The 17,762-nt window shown below is 42.7% G+C and overlaps 1 protein-coding gene across 6 annotated transcripts in view; it reads right to left on the minus strand.

The window, feature by feature from the left end:
* The window catches only part of DOCK7 (dedicator of cytokinesis 7), a gene marked incomplete at both ends in the record, with an annotated part of 100,095 nt that overhangs the window by 71,230 nt on the left and 11,103 nt on the right, over positions 1-17,762 (minus strand). For all 6 annotated transcript variants that reach the window (XM_080349044.1, XM_080349040.1, XM_080349042.1 and 3 more), the window contains 5 exons: positions 1,804-1,889; positions 2,285-2,497; positions 2,604-2,733; positions 5,360-5,428; positions 5,624-5,799. In XM_080349044.1, coding sequence (XP_080205170.1) covers positions 1,804-1,889; positions 2,285-2,497; positions 2,604-2,733; positions 5,360-5,428; positions 5,624-5,799 — 674 coding nt within the window. The remainder of the gene's footprint in view (positions 1-1,803; positions 1,890-2,284; positions 2,498-2,603; positions 2,734-5,359; positions 5,429-5,623; positions 5,800-17,762) is intronic.

Raw genomic sequence — 17,762 nt, forward strand, 5'->3', positions numbered from 1 at the left:
TCAAGCTTTTATCTTCTTCAAGTGTCATCTGAAAGCTAAGCAAAGCAACCTGATAGCTTCTGTAGAGGGAGAGGAATAATTAATTGGGATAGCTGGCCCACTTGGCTCCTCTGATTACCCTGAGCAGCTGTCCTACTGCTAATTTACCCCGCTGACCTGTTGATAAGGTGAAACGGCCAACAGCTCCTCTCAGCATTGCTGACCAGAAAGCTCCTTCCTCTGGAGAGTCAGGGACAGCTATTTTGGCAATTTCCAACATTTGTCAGAAAATACCAATAGCTCAAAACCTCTCTCAGGTTTTCAGAGTAACAGTTATCAAGTAGTAATGCTAACTGAAATACTTCCAACGAAAACACTAACCTACCAAATAGAGCTAACGTTATTTTAAAGTCACCTGGAAAGTTAAAGGAATTTAAAAAAAAACATTAAAACCTGCCTCTACACCAAAGTGAGCAGGGGTTAAAATGCCATTCTCCTGTCTGCAGAGACTCCTATGTAGTTAATGCCTGATCCATGGTGGGACACCCCCACGCACCCCATCCTCGTGGCTTTTCAGCCTGGATTGCTTTGTACCATCAAACAGATATTTTCTTGAGTTTTGCACCAAAGGTGAGTTTAACCTGAAAAATAATCATGCTTAGGTCATCTTAGCCTTCTCTCTGGGGAGAGACTATGAAGTTCTTTTTGTGCCACTAAGATAGCGCAAACTCGGACGCTCGCTGTTACAACTGTAAAGGCAGCTTCAGAGATGACTGGTACACAAACGAGCATGTACTCGGGCAGATTTCCTACAAATTTACAGTCAGCAAGAGATGCTTCCATAGGAGAAATTAGTAATTTCCCGTTTCTGACTTATTTATGCTAAAGACACCGTCCTTTGGAGAGGAAGCTCCACTGCTACTGCATATTATGTTGTTCCAGTTCATAAAAGGCTACAAAATCAGTTCATCTCTATGGCTATATTAGGTCCTGGAGTGCTCTGCGAGCAGGAGATATGTCCCACACATATATCTCAGTTATGAGCCACAATGTAGTCTAACTGGAGCTCTCTAATAAGAAGGGTTGACCTAACTGAGGACACAGATGATGAATACAGCAGTGTGGAAAATCAGTTTTGTACTTTATTTCTCCAAGGGAATAACAGTAAAATTTTACCTTGTGTTATTAGACAAGAGTTATAGGCAATGAACCAGCTGCAGGTAACCCTATATTCAGGAGCTCCACTTCATTAAACTTGTTTAACAGGTTTCTATTCCTCCAGCTAATGCTTGCTAAGTATATAAAGTCTTCACTCTTAAAGGAACACAGTCAAGGTTGTAGAGACTAAACTTTGGCAAATCTTTGGTTGTCTTATGTTTTAAGGCTTAAGCATTTTTAATCTTGATTTGTTTTTTGTTTGTTTGTTTTCCTCTACTTAAACATCCTTGTTCCAGAGCTGAACACCAATGACTGGCCAGCTTCAGAGCCCTGGAGGAGCACAGTGAAGCACACATGGTGGTACCATGGAACAAGTACAGCTGCGGACTGGCTGAAAAGCAACGCAGAGGAAAGCCAAGGAAGGTAAATACTTTCTATATCCCACCACTAAAGAAAGTCTTGAAGATAAAAATGTCTGACGCACAGCTCTGTGTAACTCATGCTTTATAGAACTAACCTTTATGCCTATGACCAACCAAACAATGTTACATCTCTTCAAGGGTAATAAACAAGGCAGCAGTGCTATTTCAGATGCATACAGATACAACAGCAGATTTAAATTCTCAGCTTCTGTAACACAGCTCCATTTGTTGGAGTGACACTTACTTAAGGGACAAACACTTCACAAGGAGTCTTTGGCCAAAGTGTTCTTTGGGTACTTCAGGGACACTAAGTCGTTCAATAGGCTCCTCCTGAAAGTCATTACAGGAACAGCAATTTAGAGACAGGACACTTGGCAAAACCACTAATAGCACTATGAAGCAAGCACACGCCTAACTTTTTCTTTCTAAGACACTAACACAAATTTAATCTGAGGTTTACCAGCATGATGCATTCATCAGCAGTTATAAATATGCTAAATTAAGTCCCTTTAATGTTTCCACATTATACAGGATTGCATAACCATAAAGGAAAACAAATCTTCAGAAAGTAACATCTATGGCAAGACAAAATGCTAAAAAACATGGATCTCATGGCTATTAAACATAGGTAATCTTAACTCCTTTAAACCCGTGGCAGACTGACAATTTTCACATTCCCTATATCCTTCACTTTTTTAGTCTCACACACATGTATGTAAAAATACCTCATCTGGTGCTGGATGTAGTGCAAAAAGCTCCTTATGTCTGCTGCACTTCCTCTGGTCTTCGTTGTGGTGGTCGATCTCTTCGTTTGGGGTTCGGTCCAGGAGGTTTGGGAGAAGGGCATCTGGAAGGGAGTTCTTCAGATCAAAAATACTGCATGCCCAGCTGCCCCGGGGAGTATCGTCAATCGACATTGAACGTCGTTTAAGGTCATCCTGAGATTCAACAAATTAAAAGCAACTTATAACGGGAACGGGACTGCACTTTGAAAATGCGACTATAAATTAGGAATTCTTTAGCAAGGTTTTAAAGGTACATTACTTGTTCATCCTGATAACTGTTGCCATCTGGAGCTTCGTCAGACTCAAAGATCTGTTTGGGGAGCCCCTTTTGCCTCTCCTTCTGTTTGTCTAAGGTGTTGGGATTAAATCCAGTCCCCAGCTTGTGATATCTGAAAACAAAGTATTTCAAATGTATTCTTAGCATCCTTTTTGACCCCAAACCCAGGAGGAAAATTACAGAACGAGTCCAGTATTACTGGCATGGGTCCCCTCAAAGCATGAACTGCTCTCTGCAAATAGTTATTTCCAGTCACCCTCCAGTGTAGCTGGGTAATAACGCAACAACCAGTATTCCAGGACTACAATGTAACTCTGTTCCACTGGAAAGCAACCCTGGCCGATGTCAAAAGCAGTATTATCACTGGCCAATTAAGGTCATCATAAAATGTGCGATTGTGATGCCAAGCTTAAATGAGGCCAAGAACATGGGGATGGAAAGCCAGCGGTTCTGCTAGAGCAAGAACTGGCTTGGAGCAGACAGTATTAACACCTTTAAAACCAAACCACCAACTTCAGGTAGGACTGCATGGAACATAGATCACCTCTGGAAAATATATGACTTTCCAACCCCAACTAAAATGAGCATCTTCCCACGGCACCTTTATAAGCAGGACTGGGTCCTTCAGAGCTTTTCCAGGGTGTAAGAGTGCTTGCTAGCAAACATACTGTTTACTGTTGCTGACAAAGTCAGATCTCTGACTAACAAATTTTTGGATACCCAATGGCACTATGTCTACATTTGCACACACATATGGCCAGAGCCACAGTCTCCTTACAACACGCACTCCAAGTCAGTTCCAAAAGTAGTGCTGGGGTCACAACTAGAATTAATTGTTCTCATCCTGCCCTGTTACTGAAGTTACCACAGGAGGATGTACAGACACATGAAAAATATGGATGTGTTAGGAGCAACCAATGAAAGGGTGAAGAAAAAGGAGGGAAGTATTTTCCTTGCTAGGATATAATTCCTGAGAGCTGAACTATCTGTATAATCCTCACTAGGATGTCGGGATTTCAATCACGGCTCCACCAGCAAGCAGAAATTCATTCTAAATCAGACCTGACTTCAGGGATGTCTGTGATCATTGCCACCATCAGTCTAGCATACAGAAATCATGTCATACGATTGAAATAAAAATATAGTATTGTTTTTTTCAGGTCAGTAAAGAAAACTTCTTTAGCTTTTCCAATACCATTAAGGTAATCACTGAATGGATGGATTTGTCTTCCCCAAAAACCATTTTGGTTACAAAGAACAGAGATGGAAATAAAGATTGTTTCCCCTGGGGATGGAGGAAGAGAGAAGGATGGCACATCAGAAGTCATGCTCTTCTAAAGCCAGAAGAGCTGGATTTTGTGTCCCAGAGCTTGTCAAAGCACTTGTAACCATCTGACGGAATGGATTATGAAAAATTTGTCACCATCCTTACAGTTGAATCCTTCCCAGCCAGGCTTCTGGGCTCTTCCCCTTCTCCAGCAGTAATGCTTCCATTTCTACCCACTCCACCGCCTTGATTTTATCCCAGTATAACAAAAACTGCTACGAATGCCTATGGCAGTGTCTTTCCTCCTCTGAAGGGGCAAGGAAACCTCTGACTGCAGCTCAACAACCTTTAACTCACTCAAGCAGTTCCGATGTCTTTAGCTTAATGCATCCCTGACACAGAACACAACCTGCAGCTGATCTGCACAGGACAGAAAGCTCCTCTGTGCAGGAATCATGACCAGGTATGTCAGATACCAGTGAAAGCTGCTGAGAAACTGAGTGGTGTGCTGGCTGGTGGGTCACATCATACGAGCCTCCTGCACCTTCTAGACTTTAGCCCACACAGGCTGGGAGTTAATAAAGCATCTCTCTCATGTGCATGTTCCCTCCTTGTTTGGTTTTTTTTCTAGCCTGAGATTACCAACCACAGTTTTATTAGGTCACCCCAGCACTGCAAAGCATACCTTCAGCATCCCCTGAAGTGGCTCTCAGGACAACATTAAACCAGTGAATTGTAGCAAACGCCACAAGGGCAGAGCTGTAGCTGCAGTCAAGTCACTTGGAGGTGATGCACATCACACGGATCACTTACGCCTCGACAGTAGCTCTTGAACTCATCAGACTTTCAATCATCCGAGAGAGCGTATGTTCCAAGTAAAGCTACTCAGAAACCTTCCTGCTAATCTTCATAAGTTAATCAATGCATGCACAATCTCTAAACTATTAACTCATTAGATAAATGTTGTGATAGTTCAAATATCAATAATTATTTTTTTAAATTACAGACTTTCTCAAAGTCTCTTTGGGAACGAATGATGCAGAGGACACCTTATCTATTAGCTACTTGTGCCTGCACATAAATCCTACATCAATACAAAATTAATGTAACGTCTCTCTAAAAAGAGCTAAATACATGTGGAACAAAGAGAGACACAAATGCTGGAAGTTATTTTACTTGTTCACATTCCCTAATTTCTCTATCATTCTAAAGGAGCAACTGTTGACTATGATGGCCTAGATTTTCAAAAATGCCCCAAGGGCTTTTGACGTCTGAGATCTAATTTTCAAACCACAAAGCATCATTTCAGCTAAACACAAAGCTTCAGTTCAGCTGATTTGGACAACTAAAAGCCAGGACACATGGAACCAGTAGCCAGGACAATAATTTTTGAACCTATTCATCCCAGCTAGCCACCCTGCAAAAAATTTAAATATGAAGGCAAGCTGACAAATACCACAGGGGAACTCACTTTCTGTTCACAATCGCCCAGTCTTCCGTGTAACTTCTCACACAGTCCCTCACATGAGGGTCCATCTCACTGTTAAAAGAATAAAAACAAACATATTCAAATCACAGACACAATAATGACTCTTTAAACATACATACTTCCACTTAGGCTTGTATTTACTCTTTCAGGCATCTACAAACAAAAATTCCAGGCTCCAGTCTTGCAGGTAATCAAACCCAGAACAATTATTTCCCTTGAATAAAGTGTCACCCTGTCACCTCCTACCTCTCTTCAGGCACAGCCGACACAAGTGTTCGACATTCCCGGGGGGTGTACACGACCTCGATGTCATCGGGAGGAAACTCGAGCAGGTCTCTCAGGGGTCCGGACTCCACGGCAATGGGGTGTGTGATAAGGTAGTCCTCCAAATCGACCGGGTCCACCGCTTCTGTAAGCGGCACCTGGGGAAAAACAAGCAATGGAAGGGTCTTAAAACAGAGAGAAAGGGAAAAAAAAAATCACATGCACGTATCACATATTCTACTTTGCTTTTCAAACCAGCTCTTCTGCCTTGTTGAGGAAACTCGATCTAACATCAGATGACAATTAACCCTACTGGTGTTAACCTTAGCTAATACACATCCCAAAGCTATTTTTCATGTCTTATCTTTATCTGATATTTCTATGATGCATACCATCAATGAAAAAACACACTTTTTTTTTTTTTTTTAAAGTATTTCCATCTATTTCCAAGAAATTAATCAGTTTGCATCAAAAGACCATTCTGCATTTGTTTCCCATGGGTATAACTTTGGATTTGTTTTTACCATGCTCTGATCACAAAGGGAACCCCCACCCTGATGCAAGAACCTTTTCACCCTCAGGAACGGCCCCCAGGCAGAAATCCAGAGCAAGGACTGATTTACCAAGAACTCAGGAAGCCACAGAACGCTGAAGACTAACATTATTTTGAATTAAACCACACAAAATACAATGTTCATCTACCACCAGTACAAGTTTAACTACCTCTCATCCAGGTATTATGACCTTTAGTGCCACAATGACTCTGCTCTAAATAAAATGGAGACTTAAAAAGCATCTTTACTGGGCACAAGGAATGACTGAACACATGCAAGAACATCAGTACTGGCAGTACTGATCTCACCATACTGAGGTTTTTTTAGATGCATGAAAAAAATATGCATAAACTGGATACATACATTGCATAACTATGTATTTTTACATATGTATATTATATAAATACTTATATATATTCTGATGTGAGATCATTATACTATGAGGCTGTGCATAAACATAGACATTAAGAAAATGAAACAGTAAAAACGAGTTTTGAGGAACCTGTCTCTACAGCAACTGACAGATTTCCTAGAATTCCCTGGCACATCCCAGTGAGGCTGAGTGGTCTAACATGAGTCACAAAAACACATCAAAATTCGGCGAGTTCTCCTACTCCTTCCTCTTTCCTGTCATCCAGATGATTTCTGTGGGATAGAGAACGATTCTGGAGCTTGTCTTCTGTTGGAGATGACTCTAAAAAGAACATTTACCACTTAAGTTTTAAATGTCCTCAAAAAAATTGCTGTACCAATCACAAATTCCAGTTTTTAAACTTCTATTGCCAAACAGTTCTGAAATGAATCAACTTTTTATTCAAGGAAAAAGAGTTGGCTAGAGCAGAGGGTAATGAAACAATCTCTTCTATCGCAGCCAACTTCAATGAACACTGCAATTTTCTTAAAATACAGAAGGCAAAGCCTTCGGCAGAAAAATGGCATGACTGCAACGAAGTCAGATAAGTTTGACCAGATGACTTTGTGAGAGATAAGAATCTGATCCACCAAAAAAATAGGATGTCTAGAAACTCGGTATTTAGTTCTACAATTTAGGTAAAAGATACAATTTAATTCCTCTGTAAAGAAATGCACCATCATTACCATCTCTTTAACTCTGACCTCACAACCATTTTTCCCCTTCTAATCCTGAACTCTTGAAACGAACTTAAAGTATGTGATTTGGAGAACTTTTGAACATACAAACCAGATACTCTTAACCGTTTTCATCACTGCAAAACTCGCAATGAGCAGAACTTGTCATTGCTCTTCCCACATCACAGTTAACATGTCATCACCTCACACTATTGGTTTCTGACATACAGATAGACCAGCTCCATGTGGCACTTGATAAGTGAAGTGTGATAGTTCATTATTGAGGAATTGCTAAAAGTGGATGGTTTTTTTTTTCCAGAAGAGCTGCTGCATAATACTACTGCTACTTCGCGTGCGTTTTATCCTTTTCACCAAGGAACCTCAAATCCAAAGAAAAATAGGAACTCAACAATGGAGACTCCTTGCAAATTAAGATGAAAATAATAAAATCAGTAGGAAAAAGCCAGAGGGACATTGGGTGGCAGAGGTGCTGGGTAAAGAGCCTCCTCAGGTCCTGCCATGCCCAGTCTAGAGCTCCATCCAGAGACGGACACTGACAGCACAGTCACTGGAAGGCCAGAGGGTCAAGGTGGCCTCACAGGGCAACTTAAAGCTGCTTAACTGATCCTACTTTTAAGCCCTAACATTTTAAGACTGACTTTGGCTCCTGTTGTTGACCTCCCTCCCACACTGGCAGCTCCAAAGCTGAGGCCCCTTCCAGTGCATTTGCTCAGCAAAACTGAGGTGACCATGCAAGTGTTGTGCTTTGGCCTACATGAAATCATTTACCTGTGCATCTCCCCAGGCTAACAAAGACGAACCTCTTCCTCATTCCCTCCGATCTTTCTAATCCCTTCAGCTTGATAAACATTAGAAAATTACAGCAGAGAAGGAAAAGACTCTGTATTAATGCAGATTTAAGTGGGACACGCAGGACTGAGCAGGGGCAGAGACTGTCACTGCCTCAAACATATTTCCCCATTCCTGGCATTTTTACATCTCAAATTTCACTTGTCCAAAACAGCACTGTAATGTATTGGACAAAAGACGAATGAGCTGGCCGCCAGAGTAAAACCCGAATCACTAGTAAAACCCTAATCCCGCAAGGCGGGCAGTGCTTATGGGGCTGCCCAACACCAAGCCCTGGGCCTGCATTCCAGGGATTTCCAAGCCCTTTGTACACCTCAGGATGAAGGCTGCACTTCACAATTTTCTAGTTTGTTTCTCTGGATAACTATTGTACTATGAAGATGTAAACAAACATAAAAGTCAAGCCCAGAAGCCTGTATTACACTCGCCATCTGTGCAGCCAGAAATACTGTCTAGCACCTGAGTAAACAGGCCCAACATAAATTCATGGTTATGAAGAGGAACTACTTCGTGTCAGCCTATTGGCAGCTAAAAGGCAAGCACATTATTTTAAGCTTTAGATATTTGTGGGGGAAGAAGTGATGAAAGAAGAGGAGGAGGAAATAAGGATGAACAAACACACCAAGAGGAAAATGAACCCAAATGGTGTCCCAGTGTCTGAAGTGAACCACGACAGCTCCTCTCATGGCTCTCACCGCTGATGATTTAACTTCTCCGTCCTGCATCCCTCTGAAGTTGTGGATGAGACCAAGAACAGACACGATGTGCAAGGGGCTATTCCCGTGTTATCTGCAACCTGGCCAAAGTCACCTGGTATCATCATAGGAATCCATCAGACCGAATACACACACCCAAAGGAGTTCGGATAAGGACCAGGTTATCCACTCACATCACCCGGCCTCAGCGCTGACCTCAGTGCTCACCTCCGAGTCTCCGGGCCTGGTTTAACTCCTCGTGGCACCAGCAAAAATAACAAGGCACCTAAAAACCAAGTCCCACAGCCTATTAGGATTGTGGCACTTTCTTAGTTTACAGAAGTTTCACCCTTTTCCTTGTGCGCCACTCTGATGTACAGCTGATCTCCAGATTATCACAAGAACAGCAAGTCCCACTTTCAGCTGCACATTAAAAGGGTTTGAAGTCTGCTGCTGCAGGAGCGAGGGAGCAGCTGAGGAGCTGTAAAGCCGTCCTTCTCCCACAGCCCAGCTTGCTGGGAGGCTGCAGGGAGCTGCATCTTGCTAGCGACACACCATCTTCATCTCGCTTCCAGGAAAGGCCTTTTTGATTGCCCCCAACAGCTCCTGGGAAGCAACAGTAAGTGCCTCCTCCACAAAACATAGCCGGCTTTTCTTCGCCAGACTTCCAAAGGCAGGGGGACAACTTCAGCCAAGTATCTGCAAGCGTGCAGTCCAGCTACCAAGGGGGTAATAATAAACCTAACGGGAATGCTGGAGTGCTATGGTGAGAAATCATTGACACGGTGTCCATTTCTTCCAAGAGTTTATTAATGCCCTCTGGAAACTGCAGCTGTACAGGAGCTCTGACCATCTTACCAGTCACGACCATGGAATAATCTACATTAATGGCAAATACACGCTAAAAATATGCAAAGGGAAGCCTGCTCTCAGAATCACGATTGCCACTCTTTTAAAAAATACTCCTTGATTTTGTATGACCTGTAATTAGAGGACGAATTTTGGATAATCTTTCAGATAATTCCTGAACACAGTTTTCACTCAGTCTTTGCCCCCAGGGCACTGTGTGAGCCCCGAGTTCACTCAGGGCATGCACTGTTCTGGTGCTAATTATTAAACGAACAGGACTACGTGGGAAGGAAGGGGCTGCTGGGTGTGAATAGTTGGGGCATAACCTGCTCCCTGCCCACGTAAACACCAAACACAATGTACTGATAAACTGGAAGTACAGAAGAAATCAAACAGGATTCTCTTTTTCAGACTTACAGAGCCCAATTACTCCAAACTAAACACAACACTTACAAGTAACAGTTCTGCATATGTCCTTAACCTGACCGTAGACACACACTATGTCAGCTTAACTAAGACAACAGCCTGATTGATTTGGCTTATACAACCTATTTAACGCACACGTTCCGTAGGTGCAGCCAGGCTGTTGCAGTTACAGCTCTCAGAAGTTGTGTTATGAAACCCTATTTCACACGTTTACAGCTCTCCCGCAACAGGGACAGTCAAGCTTTCTTCTTTAAGGCTGTGTTATTCTTCACTGTTATATCCCCTTAAAAGCTTGAAAATAAAATTTCGTTTCCTATTGACTTTGTCCTTCTCTAGACAGCAAACATTGTATTTTGCTGTAGTTTTAGTGCACCACTAGCCCAAACATGTCTCTCTCCCATTTATTTCCTTATTTTGAGCAGCAACCTGTATCATCACCATCAGTTACAAAAGACAAATCTTTGCTAATCTGGCAAGGGGGGTCAGGAGCCTCTGCAGCAGTTTGCTGCCTTACTGACCCAATTACACCTACACGAGGACCTGAAAAGAAAGGGTCTGCGTTCCTAGGCACTGTACAGAGCTCAGGAAGGGATCAGAGCAGCAACCAGGGCAGAAAAAGGGACAATTATTATCTCCATCTCTCAGACACTGGCGGGAGCACAGAAGAAGGCCTGCGTAGGTCACTGCTGTGTGCCCTGATGTTCACAGGCACTCAGATGTTTGCCTGAAGGACTTTCATCTATCCCTTCCCTACAAACAGCAGGGCGGAGGGGTATTTCTAGATTTCTAGGGGTATTCCAGAAGTTTGTTGTCTAATTGACACGTGTTGTACTGAGCATCACAAGTAGTCTCATGGGACGTCCTAAGCAACACACTCAGATGTCAGCTATGCTTCTGCAGACTCTTCCAGCTCCTGTATGCCAGCATAGCCATGAAAAGCACCACTGCCCTCGTTCCCTTTTCCCTCCCTCTTCTCTGCCCTCCCAAGATGCTTTTTCTCACAGGGGGACAATTCTAAATAGTTAAGACGTGATGGCTTGGCAGGATGCATCTGGCAGAACAAGGATTCGAACCCAAGTTGCTCGTGGCCTAATCCAAGACAAATTTTCTTTTTATCTAAAATGAGCTGCATCATTTCCAAGGGCAGAGACCCAGTCTTTGTGAGGACCACTGCACAATTTGCAGCTCTGACCCTCCTGGGCAGAATTCCCTATGAAGATATTGTAAGGGACCTTGAAAAATTACCCTTGCAGAGCCCCTCATCTCAGAGAGGATCCTGACTACTATTTTTACTTGGCAGCTAGGCACTTCTTCAAAATTAGGGTGATATTTCTTGCCAATTTTGAAAGTAGGACAAAGTTCCATCTTAATTTCAATACCTCCTTAAATATTCAACAATTTATAATGCGCTAAAACCATAACAGATCGCACCCAAGCTTGAAATTCTAAATTAACACCAACTTCCCACCCACTGCCTCCCTAGGCAAAATCTTGGAAGGACAGAAGCAGCAAATTAACATTTCAAAGCTGAGCCCCAGCCTTCTCCTGCTATCGCTAGGTCTCCAGGGCAAACAGTCACTTCCCTTGCTGAGCACTCAGGAATGCAGATGGCCTGTTCTTGTTGTGGCAAAATCCCTTAAATCACCCTTAAAGAGATACTGGTATCTCAGGGAACCCGAACAGGAATCAAATCTGACATGACTCAGCACAAATCTGAGAATACAGGAAATGTAACATACTAAAAAAAAAAAAATGCAAGCTAGTTCAAGAAGATGACAGTTTAAAAAGATCTATTTGCTAAACAGAGGCATCAGATTTATTTTTAACTGTGAACTACAGACCATAGTCACTCTAAAAGGTTTTGAAACATGAGCAGTGCAATATTAAGCACCGGCAATGCTCAAGTACTAACAAATACGTTTTACTTGCATAAATTACATTTTTTTTCACTTAAACACTTACTCCAAAAACAGTCATGACCGGATCCAAATTCTAAGAGTCACATATTTGTCTAGTACCAGTACTGCATGTCATAAAACCCATACCCTTAATTTTCCATGCCTAACAACTGGTGAGCCCACAGAATGCCTGCATTTAATTTTCTGGCTGCATTTATAATACACAGAAATATTCAAATGAACCGAGGAGATTCCTCCACAATCTCTGCTTTCCATCAACCACAGGCAGCTCCCAGCCCTCAGCCAGGACACCTCCCCAGCCATTATCTCCAGGTCCATGCATTCTGCCTCTGGAATGCAGCTCCCCATCTCCTGCTTTGCTCTGGCTCTTATTATTTCTTTTGCATGGTGTTTTGAAATATGTAATTGCTAAAGATGTAATTGCTAGAGAGAATAGCTGATAAAAGCCCTTCATTTCAAATTATAAATATGGCTCAAAAATTTCTGTAAGCATTCTCTAATAAAACAAAAAAAAAGTTTTAGAAATAGTCTGAAGCATCCATTTTTAAGATCTGAGAATATTTAGTATTAAGCTCTGGATTCTTTTTACAGTAAAGCTCAATGATCTGTAATGGGTGTTAAATTCATGTAATATCACAATGCTTGAAATGGAAAAATCCTCTAGTGAAAGGAAATATTTGTAAATATACCCACCTAAAGAGAGAACCTACATGTAACAAATAACAACCAGCCACAAAACCAGTGAGATGTTTTATGTACAAATATTGCCAGGTTATTTGCTATTATAACTGGTTGCTAATGTAGGAAGCCATTTGGGTATAGAAATATTAATATTAATCCAAGATTAATTAGTTATCTGGGAATACTAAAGCAATTTCTTACCAAACCCAGAAAGACACAAGTTATGCCTTCAAGGATGGGTAAGAAGAATGACAGTATCTTATTTGATTATTAAGAATAATGTAATTTCACCAGTAGAGTATTTCAAGAACACGAAGACTTTGATATAGTAAATGCAAGTGCTGAGACTGATCTGAGCCATCCTCTGATAAACTGCGCCAAAACTGAGCGTGCAAAGATGGAGACAAAGAACACATCAAAGCTCCATTATTAAAGAAATGAAAAAGCTAAAACAGTTTGACTAGAGAATATAGAAAAATCACAGGCTTCCCTCACTGGGCAGAAACATGCATCGGATCAGCGCAGATGGATCCCTGCGGACCCTTGGGGTTCACCCAGGCTCTGAACTGGGGTAACCACAAACATGCATGCTTTTCTGAGTGGGAAATACCTGCCACGGCCATGTCTCAGTTATCAGTGGGCAGCTTATCCAGGGTATGGTTTAAGCAGGAGACACATCATGACGCCAGAGGTGGTATCTATGCTATTAGCTCACGACAGCTGAAGCAGTTTATGTACATGCCCAGGTGAAGAAATCACTGTGTCTGCCACATCCATGGGGAGCAAAGCTTCGCCTAACAACCCACGCAACCCCAAGCAGCTTTGGGCATGGACAGTCCCCGTGTCCCAGCTCTAAGCAGCCACGAGCCCCAGCGCCCAGCTAAGCCATCACAGAGCACAGCTCAGCCCCTGGACCGGAGCTCTGGGGACCACCGTGGACCTCCATCCTCACAGCCACCTTGCCTGCTGACCTGGCCCTGCAGAGCCACCTGAGTGACCCTCACGGTGATAGCATCAGCCCGGCCAGTGCAAAACCTGGGTGCACCCACCCAGCTCTGCTAGCCAAGATAACAGATGTGGGGCTCACTCAAATTAGCTTAGCACTAATAAAACTAATCATGTCCTCTGCACCTTACACACTTCTGTGGACTCTGACATCAGTTTACTCCTCCGTGCCCTCTCACAGCCCGTACCAACCAACTATGAAGTTGGTGAAGGGTTTGGAGGGGAAGCCGTATGAGGAGCAGCTAAAGTCACTGGGTTTGTTCAGCATGCAGAAGAGGAGACTGAGGGCAGAGCTCATGGCGGCTACAGCTTCCTCACAAGGGGAGAAGGAGGGGCAGGGCTGAGCTCTTCTTTTTAGCGACCAGTGACAGAACCCGAGGGAATGGCAGGAAGATGTACCAGGGGAGGTTCAGGTTGGACGTTAGGAAAAGGTTCTTCACCCAGAGGGTGCTGGACACTGGAACAGGCTCCCCAGGGAGGTGTCACAGCCCCAAGCCTGACAGTGTTCAAGAAGAGACTGGACAATGTCCTCAGACACGTGGTGTGAACTGTGGGGTTGTCCTGTGCAGGGACAGGAGTTGGACTTGATGATCCTTGTGGGTCCCCTCCAGCTCAGGACACTCTATGATTCTACCAGAGCACAAGCAGGATTTAGTGGCATTTTTAGATTTTGAGTATTTAACAGGCCTGCCATGAATGCTTTGTCTAAGTAACCAAATGTACTTGGTATAACATTTAGTTAAGATTAGTTATTTCTGCTAACATATAAACTGTTTAAGTTATTGCAGATAAATGAGACTCAGCAACCTTTCCATGGACACCATGCTCACCAGCTTAAGGTACAAAAAGCTCCTGAGCTCTGCAACGGGAGGTTTTAGAAACAGCCCGTAGCAGTTTTAATTTTCTAAAGCCAGCGCCGGCAGCAGAGCCGAGTTAAGTGTGAGCAATCCCAGTGGAAGGAGGAGGGAAGAGGATGTGGACGCCTCTCCCATCCTCCCTGTGCATTGAGGACAGACCGCTCAGCCAGGCAGGGCGAAACCTCCAGGAAATACACGTCATGGGACTCAGTGTCAAGCCTCAATCAGCTCTGAGACACCATTAAGACTTGGCTCATTTTCCTTTTCATTTTAGCGATTTTGGTGATAAGACTACTTGGCTTCAAACACTTCGAAAGGCCCTTTTCCATGCCACATAGGATACTGTCATGTTTTCCCTTGCAGTGTTTTGCATTCATTTGCACAAATTATCTTTTCTTCTCCTTTTAAAAGATGCTAAAATAAACAATGAAAATATACAAATGAACCTATATTTTCTTATTGAATAATTAGATACTATCTTTGAATACACAATCAAAGTCTGACATCCAATAAATTCAAGACAAAGCTTCAATTAGCCCAGACAATGCCCCTAAACCTGGCAGTGCTTCACAAAGATATGTAAATGTCAGCAGCTTTATTTTACATGGAGAAAATGGCGCGCTGAGAGCAGACACGGTCAGATCACATCATGTTCAAGAATCCAGACCCCTTTATTCCCAGACTAATTAGCATCTCTTACAACAGTGTTCTTCCTCATACTACATTCAACTACACCATAACATACACCAGCAGAGAGGAATTATTACCCCTTTGGAAACAGCTGTTATTTTTCTGCAAAACAACTGAGTATACATTCATTCTGCTCATTTGCAAGTTCTGTGAAATGCTGTTCTTCCTATTAAAATATACCTCTAAAGATTAATTTATAAAAAATATTAGGGAAAAAAAGTTTTGGACAACCAAAACAAAAATCTTTGCCATTCAAAAGTGAAGTGTTCATAAATCCAAGATTTTATAAGTCTTCATCTAACTTGAAAAATAGGAATATCATTAAGCAACAAAAGTTGCTGAATGTAGAATAAGACACAGAAATAGCTGAGCTACAATTGAAGAGAGGTCCAAATACCTGGTGATTATTTTCTGTCCTTTAGTAACATCATCTGCCCTCATAAAAGGACAGCACACCCAGGGAAAAAAAACAGACTACAAGTCCATTTGCAGAAAGAAACCAAAACTCTGCACTTCCTACACCAAAGCAGCATAATGAGCAGCCATTAAACAACAAACCCAGACATGCACACCAAGATTCAGGGAAAGCTTTGGGTGGCTTCAGCAGTAGCTCGTATTAATCTCTGACAATCCACAAGCCAGCTTCATGCAGGCAGAACTACTGCAGAAATGCAGGGAGAGGAATCGGGCTCTGCCACGCTGCAGCAACCAGGATGCAACACAGGGAGAGCGGTTAACAGGCACCATAACACAGCAGAAGCTCAGCAGAAGAAATAAACTTGGAAAGAAAAGGAAGTGGTTAGTCATGAGGGATTATAATAGCCCATAGTAAACAGTCCAGTTCATAAATAAACAAAGCCAATAGCCCATCCTGCTAGATGCTAGGGAATTCTGTGAAGGGAAGCGCGAGCTCTGCTCACAGCATTCATCGGTGGTGAGAAGCTCCAGCTCCCACCAGGGAATATTGAACCTCTCAATGCACCGAAGATAAGCACAGCACGTGGCTTACAACCCAGAACGCAAACAGCAAGGTGCAATGTACACTCAATTTATCAGTGGATTTAGAGGGACTTGCAAAACTAACTTAAAAAAATAAAATCCCCTTCATCTAAGACCTTACAGCTCCTCCTATTTCTCAGCAATAACTGTCAGTGCTTTCTGTTCTGGATTTCAAATATAAAAGCTGAGTGCTGCAAGGACTGCATCCTGCAAGGAGTCCCACATCAGCATGCTAGGTCCTACAGAAAAAGCCTCCAAAGACTTTGGACCTGTACGTGTGGTTTGAGAGGTGTGCAATTAAAATCACCTGCTCCTAAAGTGGCAGAAGGGTGGAGGCTGACAATAATAAACCGCAGGCTCCTGTACAGTCATTTGAAAGCAGTGTCTTCTCCCCAGCTCCACCAGTTACTAAATTAGAAACAGTTCTGGCAGTCTGCTGCTTGTGAAGCAAAAGGGAAGAGACTTGCTAAAATTCAGCTGACAGGTTTTTGCATTTATCCTCGGTTCAACCACATGTAAGTCTGTTGAGTGTGAAAAGTCCCTGCACTGGCTTCAGTCAACAAGAAACAAAAGGCCCAACCAAGCACAGTGCTGAGGGCACTTCATTCAGAAAAATGTACATTTCTCCATTAAAATGTCTACATTGGCTTGCGTGTTATAAGACTCCAAGGCGAATTACCATAAGCAGCTACTGTTGGCAACTGCTGACGGAATCAGTGGTGTGACCTTGTCTGGATCACAACTAGCTATGGAAATGCTCCACACGATGAGTAACACGCACTGGGTAGGAGAGATCACGTCTGCATAACCATGCAAAGTCCTCCAGTTCCATGCCACACGCTCAACAGTGCAACTTGCTGCCATAGTGGAGATTCTCACCTGAAACTCAATCCATATCCATACATAAAATATCCATACATTTTAGCATAAGTTGCCTATTTAAACCCACACCAGGCATCCTAATCTAGGCTTTCAAACCAGTACGGCTACACAAAACTGCCATGCAGATTCAGGGCCTTCTGTTTCTTTGCTGTAAATGTATTAGGACATGCAAACTTCTGAACTTTTCGAGAGCAAATAGCTATTTCAGTCTCAGAGCAGTAATGCTTTCTCTCTGTATAATGTTTGTTATCAAGCCAGGGCAGGCAGGCACTGCAAATTCTGATGGATGCCTAAGGGAGAGAAATTAACCCCAAATTCAGTACAAGCCAACCTCGGTCATTTTATTCAGCCTCAGGACATAGTCTGTAGGAAAAGTATATTTAGTTAAGTCATGAGTCTATCTCCTACAAACTATCGCTCCACGTTAATCACGCTTCATCTTTGCTCAGCACAGAATTTAATCTGACAAACTAGGAGCTAATCACATCAACCAACACGCAATGCAGTTTGGTAGGAAAGGCTCAGAGCCTGCTCCCAGTCAGCATGACCTTTTCCAGGATTTTTACAGATTCTTGCATATATTTACCAGAAAACACAACAGCAAC

The sequence above is a fragment of the Nesoenas mayeri genome (genome assembly GCF_963082525.1).
Source record: "Nesoenas mayeri genome assembly, chromosome: 8".
Lineage (NCBI taxonomy): Eukaryota > Metazoa > Chordata > Aves > Columbiformes > Columbidae > Nesoenas > Nesoenas mayeri.